The following is an 18,835-nucleotide window of genomic DNA, read 5'->3' as shown; positions in this document are numbered from 1 at the left end:
GTGTGTAATTCTTAAAGTAAATCTACACAATATGCTAAAATAAGATATTTGCGATTGATTGTTTATCTTAACTGGTAACTAATTGTTGTTGTTGTCGCCCCCTCGATTGTTGCTTAAAATATGTTTTATCTTTATGTATATGTATATACTATTGGAACCTTAGAAACTATTGCTTCGGTTGTAAAAATTCTCAATTATATTAATCATAATAATGCTTGGGCTCGCAATTGATCTCAAAACCCAGCATTTTGTATTTTGGCTTCCTCTTAGTGGTAATTCATATGTTTATATATTTTTGTTTTTGGTTTAACATTTTTCATTTGTTTTTGTTGTTGTTTGTTTTCTAAGGCAACTTGTTTAAAGGCAACTTTAATATATTATTAAATGTTATTCGCTTTACACTAAACTATTTCGGGTCTTTGTCAAATGCGTTCCACAGAAATTCATATACATATTTTCAAAATAATTTATGTAGATATGTGTTTGTTTTTGTTCTTGTGAGAGTTAAAATCAAAATAAAATTTAATCAAATAAAACAAATTAAAAGAAAGTAATAAATTGATATTTTTTAAGATTTTTGTATTTAAAATTTATTTCATTTTAATTCTTCATACAGTTGATAAACGCTCTTAAGTGTTTTATATTGGGATCTTTTTTTGGGAATTTCAATTATTTTCTTTTTGTTAACAAAACAAAATGTATAAAACAAATCAAAGAAAACATAAGTTAACAATAGATAAACCTAAATTAAGATTATTTTATGCTTGGAGAGACATAATCATAATATAGGAGATTAAACAGAATTAAACAGAAATATATTTAAAACGTAGCAAATGGAAATTATTTGTTACATTTTATCTCGCTTTGCTGCAGTTGATTTGAAATATGAAAATTTCCATTTTTTCAAAAATAATTCATTTAAATTTATGTTTTTCTTGTTTTTCCTCCTCGTTTTTGCTGTGGCTGTATTCGTTTAACAATTATTTATAAACTTAACATAGAGCACAACTTAAAGCGTAATATTAATATTATTATTATAGATATTCATACATATTTGTTTATGTATATATAAGACTATTTATATGTTGTGTTTAGTTTTCCTTTCGTTAATTACCTTAATTCACTATCTTTGCACTGAAATAATTTTCCAAATTTGTTGCCAAAAACTCAATATACAGTTGCTACGATTTTTACTTACAGATTTTCTGAATATTTTTTTTTTCTTGTCTTAAGACTGTACAATATACTAAAAAAAAAAAAAACAATTCACTAATCCAACAATGCAATTTAAAATGTTTTGTGTGTGTATGTGTGTGTGCGGAGTTAGATATTTCAATAATGAATCAAAGTCAAATTCAACTTATACTTATGATTTACAGAATAACAACTTTAAATCTCTATCGACAGGATCTTTGGTGCCGCTCAATGCTCCACCCGTTCGACCCACATTCAGTATCCTCCATACATTCATACATGCATATATGTTTTCTTTCTTTTTTGTTTGTTTTTCTTTTCACTAAATTGTTGCCATCAGGTTGCGCCGTCTCAATTGTCCTCCGTCCAGCGATTTTCTTTTTCTAGCTATAGTCAATATCTGCCGTCAGCTAGGCTGCTGCTGCCTTTGCCTCTGCCATTGCGCCGGCCGTTCGTTGGCCGACGTGAGCATAGCCTGCAGCAGCCGCTGCTCATCCTCGTCGATGACAGGCGCAGCTATTGCCACCTGCTCATCTTTCGTGTCTAGCGAATGTCATTCAAAAACATAACGCTGGCGCAGGGCACGCGCTCTCTCTGGCTGCACACGCGTTGGTGGGCGCGGCACCTTGGGCGGTCGCTTGGCTCGACGCAGCGCTGCCGGACGCGGACGCGGGAATATCAATGGCTTCTCATACGCCTCGTCTGGGGTTTCCGCCTTGATGGTGAATGAACAATAGACGCGTCGCTCCTTCTTAAAGCGATGTTTGAGCACCTGCTGCACGCCATTCAGCAGCAGACAGAAGTGACGCCAGCTGGCGCGCGATTTGCGCCACGTGCCCTTCGTCTTGCCAAAGCCATACAGATCGCTGACGGGACGCGGCGACTGACGATTTATTGGGGGCGATGCCACTGGCTTTGCCACTGGCGCCACTTCCGCCACTGGCGGTAGTTGCTGCATCAGCAGATACAGATCAGCCTTTGAGTCTTCCTCCGCTGGCGGTGAGCCACCTGCTTCCCGCAACTCGGTGCGCCGCTGTTGGCGCGTAAGTGGACCTCTACTGGCCTCCACAGGCAGTTCCTTTGGAGCTGGCGCAACAGGTGGCAGCATAGCTTCTGCGGTCTCTGGTTGGCTAGTAACATTGTCATCTTGTGAATGTTGCAGCGGCAGCTCAGTGTAATACTCGGAGGGTAGTCGTAGCGGCGGCGCATGCTCGTCGAAGCCATGGAAGTCGAAAAGCGCATCAAAGTCCGGATCATAGACGCGCTGCGTAATATCCTCATTGGTCGTTGGCTCTTCAACGTAATCGCCACTGCCCACCTCTGGGGTTGACTTTTGTTGCATTGCCACCAGCAATTGCTTTTGGTTGTCCTGCTTGATGGACAGTTCGAATGGCTGCTCCATGGTGTCCTCACTTAAGTCGACCATAATCTGTTCAGGCGGTGGTACGATGTCTACGTCATGATCGACATTCTCACGCAGCCATTCGCTCTCAAGTATGTCACTCAACTGGGGCCGCTCGGCCGGATCTCTTTGCAGGCACCAGGTGACCAACTCCTTAAACTCTGTACTGGCGCTTAGCCAGCGCTTGGAGCGCTGATTAAAAGCTTCGCGCTGAATTCGCCTGCGCACCTTGTGATGAGCGCCGGGAGTGTGATCGCAATCGCCCTCGTACTGGCGATAGGGCGCATGACCCACAAGCATTGTGTAGAGCGTCGCCCCAAGACCATAAATATCCACAGCTGGCGAATAAGTAACTACATTGAGATCCGTTAACATCTCCGGCGGCGCATAGTCCAGCGTATAGCGTGGCTTATCGCGCCAGCTCTGGAATTGACTGTTGTAACTGTAAGAAAAGGTAAACGTTAATATTTATATTTGTCCATTCACAGCGGGTATGTAAAGCCTACCAGGCATTGCCAAAGTCCACCACCTTAACGTCGAGGCTGTCGCGGCTTACGAACATAATGTTCTCTGGCTTGAGGTCACCGTGTATGAAATGCTTGGAGTGCACATGCTGAACAGCGTGCACCAGCTGCCGAAAGATCTTGCGACAGCTGTCCTCATTGAGTGTTCGGGTATGCAGGTAGCTGGCTAGCTCCTCGCCGCACAAGTACTCCTGAATGATCCACACCTCACACTTGTCACGGAACGTGCCGTGATAGTTGACAATGTTGCGGTGGCAATGAGTGTCCAAGGCACACGATGTGAGTGCATCCACTTCGGAGGCACGAAATTTGGACAGCGGTATGACCTTTGCCATGAACACAATATCGGAAGCATCCACCACAAAGTAGCAGGTGCCATAGGCACCCTTCACTGTGCGTGTGCCCAACTCCAGATCATCGGGCCGTGATGGTATATTCTGCAAGGAAATTAGATTAGAACTGAATGATTTGAGAATGTTGTGCTGCTTACCTGTAGGTCCGGATTGCAGTACTCAATCTGGCAGAGATTTTCACGACGCATTTCCTCCAAATGCTCGGGTGCCACATATGTGTAGCCGCGAAACAGACGGATACGTGAGGGTGGTGCATCGCATTCGGGATCCTCTGGCAACTGGTCGGTAAACTCGTTGCTGAAGTTTTGCACATCGTCCTCGGCATTGAGCGTTGGCTTGTACGGCGCTTTGCGACGCTTGTTACGCAGCTCTTGCCAGTTAATACCATTGAAGAATGGATGCTCCTTGATCTCAGTGGCATCCCTATGATTGCCGCCCAATCGCCGTTTCGGATTCTTCTCCAGCATCTTAAGCACGAAATCTCGAGCGTTGGCGCTGAACGTGGAAGGTATCAATGGTTGTTCCTTTTGTATGCGACGCGAGATCTCCGCTTGTTGACTCTGACCATCAGAGGTGGCAAATGGGGAAGCGCCCGTCAACAGCTCAAAAGTGAGGACTCCCACCGACCACCAATCGACAGCACTGTCATGACCCGGCGGCCCAGTTCGAATAATCTCCGGTGCCATATATTCCAGTGTGCCACAGAAGCTGTGCGCACGATATTCATTCTCGGCTGTGAGTATTTTGGACAGGCCGAAATCGGATAGCACAATGTGACCGTCGCCATCCAATAGAATGTTTTCTAACTTGATGTCACGATATATGATGCCCAGCTGATGCAGCTGCTCCAGTGCCAGTACCACCTCAGCAATATAAACACGCACGCGTGCCTCCTCGAAATGCTCCGCATGGTAGAGATGTGTGAACAGTTCTCCGCCATTAGCAAAGTCTACAAATGCAAACATTAATACATTACAACATAGATATTCGTCGGAGAATCTTACCAAGCACTAGATAGAGTTTCGATGATGACTGGAACGCATAGTGTAGCCCAACCAGAAACGGACTGCGCTGCACTGCTTCGAGAACCTGGAAGTTTTAAAGGGGTTTTATTATTATATTAACTAATTATTGTAAATTGACTACATTATATTTACTATAGTTAGGATTTTAAAATGAAAATAGAAGTCGATAGCCAAGTACACTCCGCGGCATATCGATTAATCTTGTTCGCTTTGCTTTGAAGCTTATTTGCCTTATCTTTACGCTACTGTTTCTGTGCTTTGTTTATTAATTTCGTGCGGTGCTGGGTAATTGCTGTTTTGTTGTTGCTAGGCTGAGCCACTGAGGCGCTAACTGTACACAACAGCTGTTTTGGAAATTTCCCCAACACGAATATCCCAAACATACTGAAAATGCCCCAAAGCGCCACCAATGCACACGTAGATATGTATGCATATTTCTAGTAGGTCTACTTTGTCTGACTATGTGAAAGTGAAAATATATTTTTGTAAAATTTAATTTCGTACTGAAATTCATTAATCTCATCTTTCTCTTTTTGCTCTCATAGAAAATTGTCAAGCGTTTTGTTGCATATACAACTTTCACCTTTCTCGAATTTATTCCTTTCCTTTTTTGACACGAGCAACAACAATAACAGCACACAGGGCGGAGAACGCTCTTAGCGTAAGCAGGAAATTTGTACACATACTACTGCCGGCAAATAGCACTCTCCACTCTCTCTACTCATTTACCCTCCCACACCTACAGTATAACTATGTCGCGATCTGGGTTAGTAGCACAAGCGTCATAGACATCGTTGTTGTTTGTGTACCTTGAAAATCAAGTACGCTAAGTGCGTGTGCGTGTACCTGTCTCAGTGTGTGTGTCAGTTTGCGTGTGCGTGTGTCTGAGCGTCAGCGTATCTGTGAGTATATCTGACAAAGACAACAATCAAAGCGTTGCACAATTTTTAAATTGTTCGCGAAAAATCCCCTTTTTGGCTAGTGTGTACTCTCTCTCTCTCTCTCTCTCTCTCTCTCTCTCTCTCTCTCTCTCATTCTCTTTAGCCACCTTCACCTGTTTGCAGTTATTTAACCAACATTTTCGTTATCTTTTCTATTTTCAATGCCGCTAACCGGTTGTGGATTGCATACACACACATACACACCCAAAATAATAAGCATGCACATATACACACGCTGGATCAGCTTGCTCTCTTTCAACTCTCTCGGTCAGCCCACTATCTTTGACAATCCCCGTTAGCTTTTTGCCGGTGCAACAAGTTGAGCGAGTGCTGAGCAAGCTTATGCTTGAGAGTATGTATAATGTATGTATGTACATATGTGTAACCAGCGCGTTTGGATTCTTACTTCGTTTTTGACTGCCGCCACTTTTTATTCTCTTTTCTCTCTACCTTATTTCGTGTACGTGCAACAACTGAAGGCTTTTTATTTCAATTAGCTGCGCTGATCATGCTGAAGAAAAAACTTTGATTTGGACACGTTTCGCAACTCTGTATGGGCTCATTCTTGTTTTTTCTGATTCATGCACTTGGCTTTTAATTTCTCTTTTCTGCATTTTCTTTTTATGTACTTACCACTCGCTCCGTTTTTGTGTGCTCTGCCGTCTTGCGCTTCTGCACTACGGTTATCTTATTGAGAACCTTCATCGCATACAGCTTGCCTGCATCGTGCCTGGTCAACTTACGAACCAAGAAAACGCGTCCATAGGCTAAAAAGAAATTAAAGAGAAAAAAAATTGATAAGTCTAGATATCTGATGTCATTTTAGTAGGTTCTTTGATGCTTACCGCCCGTGCCAAGCACGCGAATGATTTTGAAATCGTTTAGGCTCACGCGCTCATCGCTATAAAGTTTGACTGTAAAAGAAAAATGGAAATTGATTAGCATACAAAATGAGAATTAGGCAGTTAATACAAAACCAGAATATTCGAACAAACACATACATATTCATAATTCATTCTCATTTACATTCACATACCCAACTATTGTACCGCAGCTATGTATGTATGTATATGAAACTACTTAATTATTTACCATGTAGTTGAAGCACTCGATTAGCATTATCTCAATTAAGTTGCTGAACAGCACGTGCGACACTTGAGAATGCAGCTTAATTCAAGCATAGCAAAATATTGTGGACAGAGTGGACTCTTATCGCAGTGTGTACACCCGTGTGTTTACTATACACGCGCAGCCATACACCCACACGCAGACTAGTACATATGTATGTATATACGATTGTAGTTGCCTGAAAATGTCATAAGGACGACAACAACGACACTCTTTGACGGGCGTCGTTGCAGCAGGTGGCTGGCCCACTGAGAACGCTAAACGTATATAAAAGGAGAGCATAAGAATTTGCAGCAGCCAATCAAAGGCATTTTGCTAACCAACTCTCTCAGTCTCTCTCTCTCTCTCGATGGAGATGACTATGGCCAAACGGTTCATTGGCCCTGTCTCGCATTTTGGCAATTTACAGTTACACTGATGCGTCCAGACGACATTCGCACACTGGAGCAAGGAATAATTTTAATAAAATTGCGTGCAAACAAACCTTAGCAATGTATACATATGTTTGTGTAAGTACATTTAAATATGTATGTATATTTGATAAAAATATCGCAAGTGACTAAAACAAAATTAAAAATAATAATAATAAAAAAACCTCATTTTCTCTTTTGCACAATGAATGTTTGCCAAATGAACACAGCATTTGTCAAACAATTTACCGTGGAGAGCAGAGAAGAGAGCGCCAGCAATTGACAGATACAGAGCGAGTTGAATGCCATTGCTGGACACTTGTCCTTGAACCTGTAGCCTTTCTCTTCTATGTATTTGGTCACGCGTGCCAATTTCATTGTTAGTATAAGTCATTTCAGAAGAAAATATATTTTTAACTTCTGGCTTTAATCGAAATTTCAACTTGTGAAATATTCTCAGAGCATTGACATGTGTCCAAGAGGTTAATGAAACTACCTTGCTAATTTATTATTTGTTTTTGCCTCAATAAACCAGTTACATATAACATTTAAATATATAATATGCACCTAATACGTCTTGAAAAGTGACGTACGTATTTCCATTTTCGCCGGCAGGTGGGTGCAACGAACTGAACTTGGCGGTGGAGCCCATTAAAAAACACTTCAATCAAAATATTTTTGAATGGGTGCAAAAGTATTGATCTAACAAGCAGCGACTAAAAATCTAAGCGAAAGTAAAGAAACACTAGCAGCTCCTTGTGCTGACAACAGCTACAACAATTAAATATATACATATTTATTTAATAGCCATAGAAAATATTATCATAAATTGCCTACTTAACAATATTCGTGATTTTCATCAGTAAATTTAATAATTTGTTTTTATTAATATATGTACTTTATTTTTAAACCGCAAAACATTCAACAAGCGTTTTTGGCCTTGAGTGATATCTGGGTACATACAAACATGGATGTGTTCATACATACATATGTACATTTGCATGTATTTTCATAGCAGACATTTAAACTGTTTAACCTCCGTGCGGTTTCTGTTGCTTTGCTTTTCTCTTTATTTTCGACTAGCTAAAGTTTAATGAACGCGAAAAATGTGAAAATATAATATTTAATATATGATAAACAGCTGCAAGCCCATTAAAGCGATTTAAGTATCTTAGACTTGAAATAATATTTTCATTAAATCCAAAAGTGGATTTATGTTATCTGACAGATTCATGTAAAAGCGCGTTCGCTCTGTTAAAAAATGTGATGGAACTTTGTCAATAACCGGGCACGGTGCTGTACACAACAGTAAGCCTACAACAGCTGTCTTTTACTTCTTGTCATTCGCATTCACTCATACAGGCTTAAGAACCGTTATGAAGAGCATACATTTTCTCTGCGTTGAGAGAACTGGCTCAGGATCACGATTGCAATGGAAAAGGGATGTAAGAGAGCAAAATATTCTCTTCAACTAAACAAGTGCCAAGTTTCTACTTACGATCAAAGATAAATAACAACTGCCAATTAGCCAAAAAGGTTAACACATTTGCACATATGTAAATATGTGCATGCATACATGCATAAATATGTTGTTGTTATTGGGATACTTGCATTGTCAAGTTCAAGTTAATCAATTGCTTACATACTCTGGCACATACACACAAGCCTATAGAGTAGCTACATACATATGTATATACATAGATACAGATGCAAACAGCCAACGTCACTTTTGAGCGTCGAATGCTATTCGAAGTGTGGTGAATTCAGGTGAATTTAGCTTTGGGGTGAATTGCAATGGGAGAACGCCACAAACGCCCAAATTTAACCATACATATACAGTCTGTATCTATGTACGTATGCACTTGTAGGCAACTGTGTCAAGGTTGAATGTATGTGCCCCACATTATAAGGATTGTGAGAAGATGAGGTCGACGTCACTGCCAACACCAACTACCCATCCTAACTCCCCCAAAGTTTGTCTAGACTGATACATATGTATTTACTCACCATATGAGCGCAGGTCGGTCACGATCTCCAGGTCCCGCTGATGTGCCTCATTTTCCAGATCCAATGGCGTGCTGTTGCTTGTGGGCATTGTATACGTTGTGGGTGGTGTAGTGGCGGCTGCTGCTGCTGCCGCCGCCGCTGCTGCAGCCGCTGCCGCTGCATTGTTATTGTGATTGGATTGATGTTTGCTATTGCTAGTGGTGGGCGATTCATCGATTTCCAGGTCGCTATCCTCCTCCGTTTCGTGGTCGTAGTATTCCGTGCAATCATTCTCGTCACTCTCCGCATCCGAAATACACACAACGTCCGATACTGTATTTTGGGGCGGCGGCGAGGCCGGTGAGGCTGGTGAAGGCGGCGTTGGTATGGTGGATATGTTATTACGGTAGCTGTATTCCATTGGAGCATTTGTTGTTGCTGTTGTTTTTGTATTGGTATTTACGGTCTGCTTCTTTTTCTTATTGTTGTTGAAAGAGTTGTATTGCTTGCCATTCGTGTTGCTCACATTGTTATTCTGTTTCTTATTGTTATTATTATTATTGTTGTTGTTATTATGATTAACAGCTTTGCCGTTGTTGTTGTGCCGTGGCTCACTGGAGGACCCCGAGCTGCTGCTTGTTGTCTCCATGGCATTGTTTGATTGCTTCAATTTTACATTTTTGCTACTGCTTCCATTAGTCAACTGTTGCAAAGGCTCATCGTCGCTTTGACGTCGTCGTTTATTGGTCATTGTCGACGTCGACTTACTGTTTCCATTCGTCGATATGTGCCCATTGCTGAGCTGTGCTGGCCGCGCCATTTGAGCGCTATCCTCGAGCGCATTCAGCGGCGGCTGTTTACGTCTGCTCTTAGCGCCGCTTGTGCTGCTGCTCACTAATTCACACTGGTTGCGTTGTGGATGTTGTTGTGATTGTTGCTTTTGTAGGCGACTCATTTTGAGTAAAGTGAGTGCTCCGCTTTGCTCTCTCTAAGTTGTGGATGCTATTTGTGATAATAACAGTTTAGGGCAATTTGTAGCAGCAGCTGATTATCATGATGCTTAAGAAGTGAAAGAGAGGGGGAACTGCTAAGTGTACGCGAATATTATTACGCTCACTCTCTATCTTTCTCTCTCTCTCTCTCTCTTTGTCTTTCTTTCTCGCACGAGTCAGTCAGTCAACAATATGGTACAGTTTGGACTAGAGATGGGCGCGTGTCAACACAAATTTGAAGCACGAACAGAAATAAATTTTTTTTGGTTTCCTTTTATTTATTGATGAGTGTATATTGAAGAACTCAGCTCACTAGATATTATTGTGCGTTGTATACTACGATATGAAAATTGGATGGGTGAATTTTATTACATTTAATGTATTTATTCAACTAGTGTATTACATTTCATACGTACACACGTATCACGCGCGCATCTCTAGTACAGTTTGAACACAAGTTCCGACAAAACTCTTTTTTAAAAATTTACTCACCTCAGAGTAATAAAAGGCGCAAATTTGTCGGCTACATCAACTAAGCACAATTACACTTCCACTTAGATATTTAAGATGCCAACCTCTTTTTTTTTTTTTAAATGTGCATACGTTGCCGTTTTATGTAGTTTTATTTTTTACACAGGAGTTTTAAAGCCCAGACTTATATATTATTCAACCATTTGTTAATACAAATTTGTGATAATCACAAATTTCATCAATTGCGTTTTGCGCCTGCTCTTCGTATGCACTATTTTTCTTTTGCCTTTTTGCTGTTGGTCTTTCTTATTACGCTCGCACACACAATCACGCATACAAACAGGCAGGCGTTTTTCGGCTACGTTTCACGGTTGTTTTGTTTTGACTTGCAGATTCTGCTATGCAATAGGGCTTACTTATTCAAAAATTCTTTTTACGATGAAATCGTATTTAGCGGAGCTAATATTGAGATTAATTTTTATATTTAAATATATATATGTATAAGAATGGATTTTTACAAGTTTTTACCGCCGCTTTCTTCTTGACATACACACACGCACACAAAACTAACACCAATGCGGCGTGACGCTCTTTGCCATCTGCTTTGCGCTCTCATTCTTTGCCACTTATTTGCTGTTGCATCGACAATAAAGCACACGTTTATTATAATATATCAAAAAATTGCAGCCTGCTTTTTTCACAATGGGCTGCAAATGTATAAGACTACAAGTATATTGATATATTTACTTAATAACTCATTGGAATCTTTGGTAATTTCGATAATTTCCCGACAGCGCGACCGAACACATTGAAGTTATTTATAAAATGAAATGGTATGCGCTGTAATCGATATTCCTCTACGTTTCCTGTATATCGATATACCACTTGACCAATTGGGCTCGCACATATGTTAATAACCATTTTCTGGTCGTTATAACAAATAAATAAAATGAACTTTTATAAGACTAAATGAACCAAAACTACTTACACAATTTTAATTAAATTTAAGAAAATAATATTATGCCCAAATGTATATCGAACGATAGGATTCCTCTGTAACATTTCACAGCAAATCAGCTGAGAAATAACACTTACCTATTGAACCAAGTTCAATAGGTTTCTAGCGTCTATCGACAAGCCACCACAAATGGCGATGTTGTGCCTCTGTTAACACTACAATTAATAATGTACGAAACTGCTTTTGCATTTGTTTACTGTAATTTTTAAAGGTATAATGTTATTAATATTTAACCATGATGTCCTGTAATCTTTTCCGTTTTAAATCTGGCACACTGCAGTCGTCCGCCGCATAACCGACAGCAAGCAGAATTAATAATTTTTCATTATTGGGACGATCGAGTAAGCGCCTCAGGGCCGGACCACAATTAAGGGGCGTGGTGACCAGCGAACAGAGCCCAGCTGCCTGGAGAGCACATAATAGTATTCCGGCTGCAATGGACGTTGATATCTCATTGTAGTAATGCAACTTCTTACGACCATCGACCGTTGTGCCGTACGTTTGCTTAAATATTAAAATCAGATAGGGCGCATCCGTCAAATATGGCTTAATTGCGTTTGTCTGCAAAGGCCGTAAATCCGTCACCCACTGTGCGTGCATTCGTGTGCTGTAGTTAATATGCTCTTCGCGCTCTACAATCTCCCGCACAGCTTGCTTCACTTTCATATCTTCAATCACGCAGAATGTCCAGGGCTCGGTGTGTGCTCCACTTGGTGACGTTCCAGCAGAGCGAATGCAATATTCCAATATGTCTATAGACGGTTTACAATTGGCTTTAAATGCACGCACACTGCGACGATCATTCATCAGCTCGTAGAAACGTCTGGCACCATTCGGATTGAGATTCTGCCCAGGAGCATACGGCACATGTGGTTTCTCTTCCAAAGCAGGCTTGATATCAGCATCTGTCATCGCGAATTCGACTATAAAATAGAAATTAAATTGTGTAACTTAGATATTTTATATATGTAAATGTATCTCCTACCTGCAATATGCTCTTCCCCCGCCAACTTTTCCGCCTGTCGCCTTCGGTAAACATTTATGTATTTAATGGCCATTGCGATGAGAAAACCTAGAAGAATGCTCGGCCAATGCTTGAACAACTTTGAGCTGCTTAAAAATGCTTCCATCTCGCCTTACAGCTGTCGAAGAACTGCGAAGCGATAGAAACTCTCGCTTATCTAATTAAACTTGGTCATGGCCGAGTCGGACTGCTCAGCGACTGATAAGATATTCAACTTGCGAATTTAGCGGTTGACTCCCTTTGCACAGTATGGACAACTGTTGCTCGAGTTTCGCAAGTGTTGGGAATGATGTGAACTGTTTTTACTGGTATTACAAATGTTGTAATAGGCTTCGATGTCAGTCTTACGGCATTGATTTTGCGATGGCTCGCCCCTTTTGTAGATCATTTGCCGTTTGTTTACCTCACGTAAAATTTCAATGATACGCCACTTAGCATCGAAGTAAATGCAATCTGGAGCTGTGCTGAGCTCAGTTCTAATCAATTCGCATAGCATTTCCAGCTGATGGCCATTATTCTTGGATGATCCACTGCGCTGATCCTGACTGCTGCGTGGTCGGGGAAGTCCATTAATGAAACCTGGCCTGTTGAGGATGGCAATGCATTTCGGTTGCTGATTTCTGTTGCAGAGATTGCTATGTAACTGGCCACCATTGCCAGCTCTTTGTAGTTCCGATTCGGATGTTTGTATTTGAACAGTTGCTAGTTGCTTCTCAGCTGGAGCCGGATTCTGAAATACCGCGCTTGAATGCTCAGATTTGCTGTATTTTTTATTTAATACCGTATCACTTCTTGATTTCTCTATCCTCACCGATTCCGTTTCGTTTTTGGATTTATCTAGCATCAGTGCTTTCGATTTTTCAACCTCTTCGGCTTCTGCATCGCTTTTCTTTTGTGATTCGGAATATTTCTTCGATCTGTCTTCGTCTGCGTTCTGTTTGCCTCTCCAATTGCATGTCTTTCTTTTAGGTTTCATTGATTTTTGTACGCTATTTGGCAATAACATATTTTCTATATTTTTGGTTTTCATTCCCAAAAATTGTGATCCTTGCACAGTTGAAGCGCACTTATTTCGCAGACTAGCGATGCTGTACGGCGCCAGCTCTGAGGTCGAGAGTACTTGGCTACTTGGCGTGGCAACGGAGGATACATCCTTGCCTTCGTCCTCAGCTTCCTCCCTGCTCGTACTGATGAAAGGCACTAGAAATAGAAACTCATTGTAGTATTTAATTGTGGGCATCAAAATGTCACCGTAGTTGAGACGCGCATCCTCAATCAAGGCGTATTCACGTTCAAATTTTGTGCGCAGCTCCGTAATCATAGCTTCAATCTGTGGCCCAGTTTGGTTTTTAAACGAACGCGCTATGTCCGAATAATATATATTCTCGATTTGCTTGTTGCCATATTGTGAGTTGTGGCGATTATAGAGATTTTCGTATTTCGAATATAGACCAATCATTCGGCGTGTATCGTCGTCACTTAGAGGAGTACTGGGCTGATCAATTTGTTTTTTATTTGACTGTCCTTTTGATTTGTTGTTCGATCCAAATTTAAAAAAGCCACGAATACCTTTTGATTTATGATTTGATTGGACTACGGTGCCTTTTTTTATAGGGGCTTCCTTTGCGTCATCGGTAGGCGCTTTAGGTATATCTCTACTGAGCCTTGACGTTGGCACTTCTTGTATCTTCAATCCGGAATCGGAAGACTTGAAAGAGCTGGGTTTGTGTTTTTGTTCCATTCTCTGCAATCTTTCGTTTTAGCAGATAAATATTTGAGTTTGAGTGAAGTTTTTGAACAAAATCGTTTAACGGTAGCAGCATTTTTTACTGTGACAAATTTGGTTGCATATTATAAAATAGAGTAAACAAAAGAATTACAAAATTTGAATATTTTTAAATGAGTTTTGACTGCGCACGTCTTACAATTTATCGACAATTCTTTCAATGCAACCCTAATCAGAGTTCATATAGAGTTTTTCAGCACTCAAAAAAAAAAAAAAATAATAATAATAATAATAATAAATAAATAAAATAATCCAAATCCTTTTATATATAATCAACAGATAAAAATATTTATCTTACACTTTAATCTTTTGATTATTAAATGCTAAACTGGTTAGAAAACATGAACGTTATGAATACTGTTAAGTCAACTGTTAAGTAACAGCTGTCGCTCATCTAAGTCTGTAAACAGGGCAACAACAAACTAACAAAAACAAGTTACGTGAAATATAAATGGACTAATAAGCAAAAAAAGTGAATGACATGGCCAGCCGTGCGATTACAAAAGCACAGAATTCGTTCTAGTCGTACACTCATCGTCAATTAAACTTGTTATTTAATTGAAATCCAGAGCTAGCTATGTATTTGGCATTGCGAGTTTAGCATGTGACGTTCCTCTAGCAACAATCATGTACTATTTGCTGTCAAATCGAGCCGGGAGATATTAATTAAATGTTATAGTTCCACATAAAATTTTTTAAATTCAAAAATCAAAATTAAATGTATATACAAAACATACGCTTCGTAAATTCGTGCATACTCAAACTAACGTATACCAACATTTACATAAAAAGTGCAATAAATCAATGCCCACCAGTGAGAAGGCGGAAGTGACCCAAACTGGCACAACTACAACAAAGAGCGAAAGACTGAACAACCAATTGTAACGGGATACTGGCACAAACAACAACAAAAAAAGTAAAAGAACTTTTGCTTTACATTTAACGTTGGTTTATTAAATTGAACAACGGAAAAATGGATGAGGTTTTTTCACTGCACATGGAAAAGCTCGACGTCTATGACGGTTAGTAAAGGGAATAATCTAAAAATATGTAAATAGTATTAGGTAAATTAAGATTAATTGTTCGTTAGTCATTTCGATTGGGTGATGTCGCCAAATCGTCGTCGTTGTCCTCTTCAGGGGAATTTAAAATCTCATTGATTAGTTGATGCTGTTCTTCCTTATTTTTGCCTTGCATTATCACATTCCGAAGAATATTAATTTTTTCCTTCTCAGCCTCGATTTTGGTCACCAGCTCTATATTCTCTTTTTTTAAGGCATTGATCCGCCCTTTGCGTTCCTCGGCAGTTTTCTTAGTTTTCTCACGCGTGCGCTGCACAGCCTAAAAAATATAAATCACAGACACTAAACAGAGTGCAACACTTTTTGAGATGCTATTTTGGGGTCGCATATCTAGGCTAGCAACATTGTTGTACATTGTATTTACATTTACCTCATTATTCTTTTTTCTTTTCAACTTGTACGCGGGATCCTGCATCTGTTCATTCGCTGTCGCATTGCCGGTGCTGGTTGACGCTTTGGCAGTGCTTCTCCTGGCTGGCATTCTCTCGGTCATAATATTAATTTGTATTTAGTTAAATGCTGCTTCGTTTTACTAGCTAAAAATGTAGCCAGCTAACAAACGCAAGACGTTGTGAAATTACAACGCGAATGATGTACCAAAGCGTAATTGTAAAACATATGTGCCCTATCGGAGCAAGTGTTGGAAAGCGAGCTGCAGTCATTGCTATCAAATAAAATAGAGATGCGGTATTATACAAATAATTTATCGACTTGAGTAAGCAACCTTCAAGAGGACTTTCAACAATAGAAAATTAAATTAATAATTACGTCCCCGAAACATATATTGTTTTGCTCACAACATGGTATTATTTTTGCCGATATGCGAAAACAACAAAACTATAAGTTAATACAATTTGTTTGTAAAGACTGATTTCTTGTATGTAGTAAATTAAGATAAATAATTGGAACGTAATAAATTTTAATGTGAAAACAAAAAAGATGTAAAGGATGTGAAATGTAATATGTATGATTGAATAAATATTTTTTAAATCAAATTCGTGAGTCTTTCTGCGTTTCTTGTTTGCTTCTTTTTATCGATAGCTACGATTGCGAATCGTAGTGTTTTCAAACACTTGCAAATATTTCTTTGCTACCGGCTTGAAAAATGTCTTCGCCTGCACCTCCGAAGTCACCTGAATTGTCAGATAAAAGCAAGAAATATGATAGACAAATTAGGTAAGTCTTTTAAAGTTCCTAAACAAAGTGATTTTTGGTTGATTATAACATGGCATCAACAGACTGTGGGGCGATCACGGGCAGGCATTACTAGAAGCAGCTACAATTTGCGTGGTCAACGTGACGGCTGTCGGCTGTGAGACAGCAAAGGGACTCGTCTTGCCGGGCGTTGGAGGCTTCACTGTGGTCGATGGCAGCACTGTCAAGGAAGAAGACTTGGGCAATAAGTAAGGCAGCGGTAGATTTTCATTCTGTGGAGTATTTTATAGCTGGAGAATAGCTTTTTTCTAGATAATACCTTCCTCGGAAAATCTAAAGCATTTGCTTGCAAACAGCTGCTACAGGAGCTCAACCCAGATGTGATTGGAGATTATGTAGACGAGAGCGTTGACTATATTTTGGCAAACCGTCCAAATTTCTTTGACAGTTTCGACTTGGTGATTGCCTCGAATCTTAACGAACAGTCACTGTTACAGCTCGCAAACCGATTGTGGGACTCCAATGTGCCACTTGTCTATTGTCGCTCACTTGGAATGCTGGGCTCTATACGTCTGCAAATTAAGGAGCACTGCATCGTAGAAACTCATCCCGATAATCGTCAGTTTGATTTACGCTTAGAGCAGCCATTTCAAGCATTGCGTGATCATTTGGAATCAACAGAGGTTACGAGTAAAGTGCCCTGGCTTCTTGTGCTGTACAAATATCTAAAAGCTTGGCAGAAAGAGCACGGAGCTGGGAGACTTGCACCAGGGAGTTACAAGGAGAAGACTCAACTGCGCGATGCAATCAAAGCAGACATGCAAAAAGATGAGGAGAACTACGAAGAGGCTATAAAGGCAGTTAATACTGCATTTGGGGCTGGAATGGTGCCAAGCAACCTCAAGGCCATATTCGAGGACGATGCCTGTGAGCAGTTACACAAAAAGGTAAACCACCCAATCTTCATTGGCTCACAGTAAATAATAGTAATCTCGCTTTCGTAACAGAACGATGTCTTTTGGATAATGGCCAAGGCACTGAAGCATTTTGTAGTGGAGGAAAACAAGGGTTATCTACCCCTGCCAGGCGTCTTGCCCGATATGACGGCCAACACAGACTCATATATAGCATTGCAGCAAATCTATCACCAACAGGCGCTGCATGATGCCGATCAAGTGTACCACAAATGCCAGGAATATCTGAGGCAGTTGTCTCTGCCAGCGGACACCATAGACGATCGCACTGTACGTTTGCTATGTCGTGAGGCTGCAGGATTGTCTGTGCTTCGTGGCACCCGCATTGCCGATGAGTATGAGTATAAGAACTGTCGTCTGCTACCACTGGGTAGGTGTTTTTATAGTAAAAAGCATAGCTCGTAAATAACTGTTGATCGTTTCTCGATGCCTGCAATGAAGTCGCTGAGCAAAAAACGACGAGTTTAAAGTCTTTCGTGTATGTATTGTATGCGAGAGTATTCCTAACCGATGATCATGTAAAGCAAGTTAAGCACGAGCAGAAGCGTAGTCTCTCAAGCGCTCAACTGTTATTTGCAAGCTATAGCACAAACACATCGTTGCCTTTAGCACTGTATTGTATTGCTTTGCAGTGGAGGATAATGAGCTGCAGGGTACTTTGACCGCCTACAATTTCGCTCTGAGGGCATATGAGCGTTTCCTAAGCGAGTGCGGCAGCATACCCGGTGAGTGCTCCGTGGAACAGGATATTGTGCGCCTAAAGAGCATCACCAGCAAAATGCTCAACGACTTGGGCTTGCATGTGACTATCAGCGATGATGTGTTACACGAAATATGCCGCTACGGCGGCGCCGAGCTGCATGCTGTGTCCGCTTTTATTGGTAAATCAAATGGTTTAGTAGATAATCTGTTCAATTTATTAATCAACTTGATTTTGCTTACAGGCGGCTGTGCTGCGCAGGAGGTGATCAAGATAATTACGAAACAATATAAGCCTATCGATAATACATTTATTTATAATGCTATTAGCACTGAAAGTGTTACGTTAAAGCTGTAAAGCAATTCCTTAAATATGGTTGAGATTTTAAAATTAAATTAAAAAACTTACCGCATTTGATATACAGAAAATAAGAAACTCGTTTCCTAATCATTGGGTAATTTTATATTTATTAATCATATGACGGCTTATGTCCTAGATATTGTAAGCATTAAATTACACATGTTTATGCTGTGGTATCCTTTGAATAGTACTATGTATGTGTGCGGATATTGGGACTTACAATATGCACGTACGTTATTTATAGTTGCCCAGACCGCATTCAATCCTTTTGCATTCATCATCATGTTATCTTACATTCCTGTATTTTATT

The 18,835-nt window shown here is 40.3% G+C and overlaps 6 protein-coding genes and 1 long non-coding RNA gene across 9 annotated transcripts; 2 read left to right on the top strand and 5 right to left on the bottom strand.

The window, feature by feature from the left end:
- Positions 1 to 636: 636 nt before the first annotated feature.
- On the bottom strand, positions 637 to 11,264 carry JIL-1 (JIL-1 kinase). 3 transcript variants are annotated; one of them, XM_089259472.1, is made up of 8 exons: positions 10,448 to 11,264; positions 8,985 to 10,022; positions 6,285 to 6,353; positions 6,073 to 6,206; positions 4,478 to 4,562; positions 3,611 to 4,422; positions 3,103 to 3,557; positions 637 to 3,038 (listed from the first exon to the last, which is right to left on the bottom strand). In XM_089259472.1, the coding sequence occupies exons 2-8, from the start codon at positions 9,916 to 9,918 to the stop codon at positions 1,748 to 1,750; spliced, it is 3,780 nt and encodes a 1,259-aa protein (XP_089115598.1). In that variant the 5' UTR covers positions 9,919 to 10,022; positions 10,448 to 11,264; the 3' UTR covers positions 637 to 1,747. The 3 variants fall into 3 exon arrangements, with proteins under 3 accessions (XP_089115598.1, XP_017957518.1, XP_017957517.1); XM_018102029.3 differs by having other exon boundaries at positions 8,985 to 9,965; XM_018102028.3 differs by lacking the exon at positions 10,448 to 11,264 and having other exon boundaries at positions 8,985 to 10,263.
- On the bottom strand, positions 4,988 to 6,063 carry LOC149091402 (uncharacterized). Its single transcript, XR_016196690.1, has 2 exons — positions 5,547 to 6,063; positions 4,988 to 5,514 (listed from the first exon to the last, which is right to left on the bottom strand). It is a non-coding gene; the product is annotated as an uncharacterized LOC149091402 (long non-coding RNA).
- A 361-nt stretch (positions 11,265 to 11,625) lies between the features above and the next one.
- On the bottom strand, positions 11,626 to 12,825 carry Iyd (Iodotyrosine deiodinase). Its single transcript, XM_089259476.1, has 2 exons — positions 12,430 to 12,825; positions 11,626 to 12,367 (listed from the first exon to the last, which is right to left on the bottom strand). The coding sequence occupies exons 1-2, from the start codon at positions 12,572 to 12,574 to the stop codon at positions 11,667 to 11,669; spliced, it is 846 nt and encodes a 281-aa protein (XP_089115602.1). The 5' UTR covers positions 12,575 to 12,825; the 3' UTR covers positions 11,626 to 11,666.
- On the bottom strand, positions 12,692 to 14,449 carry LOC149091401 (uncharacterized). Its single transcript, XM_089259474.1, has one exon. The coding sequence runs from the start codon at positions 14,207 to 14,209 to the stop codon at positions 12,692 to 12,694; it is 1,518 nt and encodes a 505-aa protein (XP_089115600.1). The 5' UTR covers positions 14,210 to 14,449.
- A 731-nt stretch (positions 14,450 to 15,180) lies between these two features.
- On the bottom strand, positions 15,181 to 15,950 carry Irbp18 (Inverted repeat binding protein 18 kDa). The gene is made up of 2 exons (XM_018102714.3): positions 15,707 to 15,950; positions 15,181 to 15,595 (listed from the first exon to the last, which is right to left on the bottom strand). Exons 1-2 carry the CDS (start codon positions 15,827 to 15,829, stop codon positions 15,341 to 15,343), a joined length of 378 nt encoding a protein of 125 aa, XP_017958203.1. The 5' UTR covers positions 15,830 to 15,950; the 3' UTR covers positions 15,181 to 15,340.
- LOC108652511 (uncharacterized) lies at positions 15,228 to 16,331 on the top strand. Its single transcript, XM_018102716.3, has 2 exons — positions 15,228 to 15,276; positions 15,799 to 16,331. Exons 1-2 carry the CDS (start codon positions 15,228 to 15,230, stop codon positions 15,846 to 15,848), a joined length of 99 nt encoding a protein of 32 aa, XP_017958205.1. The 3' UTR covers positions 15,849 to 16,331.
- Positions 16,332 to 16,354: 23 nt separating this feature from the next.
- On the top strand, positions 16,355 to 18,710 carry APP-BP1 (Nedd8-activating enzyme E1 regulatory subunit APP-BP1). The gene is made up of 6 exons (XM_018102305.3): positions 16,355 to 16,512; positions 16,575 to 16,739; positions 16,793 to 17,438; positions 17,499 to 17,835; positions 18,098 to 18,346; positions 18,410 to 18,710. Exons 1-6 carry the CDS (start codon positions 16,442 to 16,444, stop codon positions 18,520 to 18,522), a joined length of 1,581 nt encoding a protein of 526 aa, XP_017957794.1. The 5' UTR covers positions 16,355 to 16,441; the 3' UTR covers positions 18,523 to 18,710.
- Positions 18,711 to 18,835: the final 125 nt, after the last annotated feature.

This window comes from Drosophila navojoa, chromosome 4 (assembly GCF_054131105.1).
Source record: "Drosophila navojoa isolate 15081-1374.11 chromosome 4, UAZ_NAV_1.0, whole genome shotgun sequence".
NCBI lineage: Eukaryota > Metazoa > Arthropoda > Insecta > Diptera > Drosophilidae > Drosophila > Drosophila navojoa.
This window is presented reverse-complemented; position numbering and strand designations above follow the sequence as displayed.

Coding starts and splice junctions, on each gene's coding strand:
- JIL-1 (XM_089259472.1), bottom strand. CDS start 9,918: ATGAGTCGCCTACAAAAGCAACAATCACAACAACATCCACAACGCAAC. Junction 6,354..8,984: donor GACCGACCTGCGCTCATATG/GTGAGTAAATAC, acceptor TTTCTTTTACAG/TCAAACTTTATAGCGATGAG. Junction 4,563..6,072: donor ACACAAAAACGGAGCGAGTG/GTAAGTACATAA, acceptor TAAAACTTCCAG/GTTCTCGAAGCAGTGCAGCG.
- Iyd (XM_089259476.1), bottom strand. CDS start 12,574: ATGGAAGCATTTTTAAGCAGCTCAAAGTTGTTCAAGCATTGGCCGAGC. Junction 12,368..12,429: donor GGGGGAAGAGCATATTGCAG/GTAGGAGATACA, acceptor TCTATTTTATAG/TCGAATTCGCGATGACAGAT.
- LOC149091401 (XM_089259474.1), bottom strand. CDS start 14,209: ATGGAACAAAAACACAAACCCAGCTCTTTCAAGTCTTCCGATTCCGGA.
- LOC108652511 (XM_018102716.3), top strand. CDS start 15,228: ATGGATGAGGTTTTTTCACTGCACATGGAAAAGCTCGACGTCTATGAC. Junction 15,277..15,798: donor AAAGCTCGACGTCTATGACG/GTTAGTAAAGGG, acceptor ACGCTTTGGCAG/TGCTTCTCCTGGCTGGCATT.
- Irbp18 (XM_018102714.3), bottom strand. CDS start 15,829: ATGACCGAGAGAATGCCAGCCAGGAGAAGCACTGCCAAAGCGTCAACC. Junction 15,596..15,706: donor AAAGAAAAAAGAATAATGAG/GTAAATGTAAAT, acceptor TATATTTTTTAG/GCTGTGCAGCGCACGCGTGA.
- APP-BP1 (XM_018102305.3), top strand. CDS start 16,442: ATGTCTTCGCCTGCACCTCCGAAGTCACCTGAATTGTCAGATAAAAGC. Junction 16,513..16,574: donor AAATATGATAGACAAATTAG/GTAAGTCTTTTA, acceptor TGGCATCAACAG/ACTGTGGGGCGATCACGGGC. Junction 17,439..17,498: donor GTGAGCAGTTACACAAAAAG/GTAAACCACCCA, acceptor CTTTCGTAACAG/AACGATGTCTTTTGGATAAT.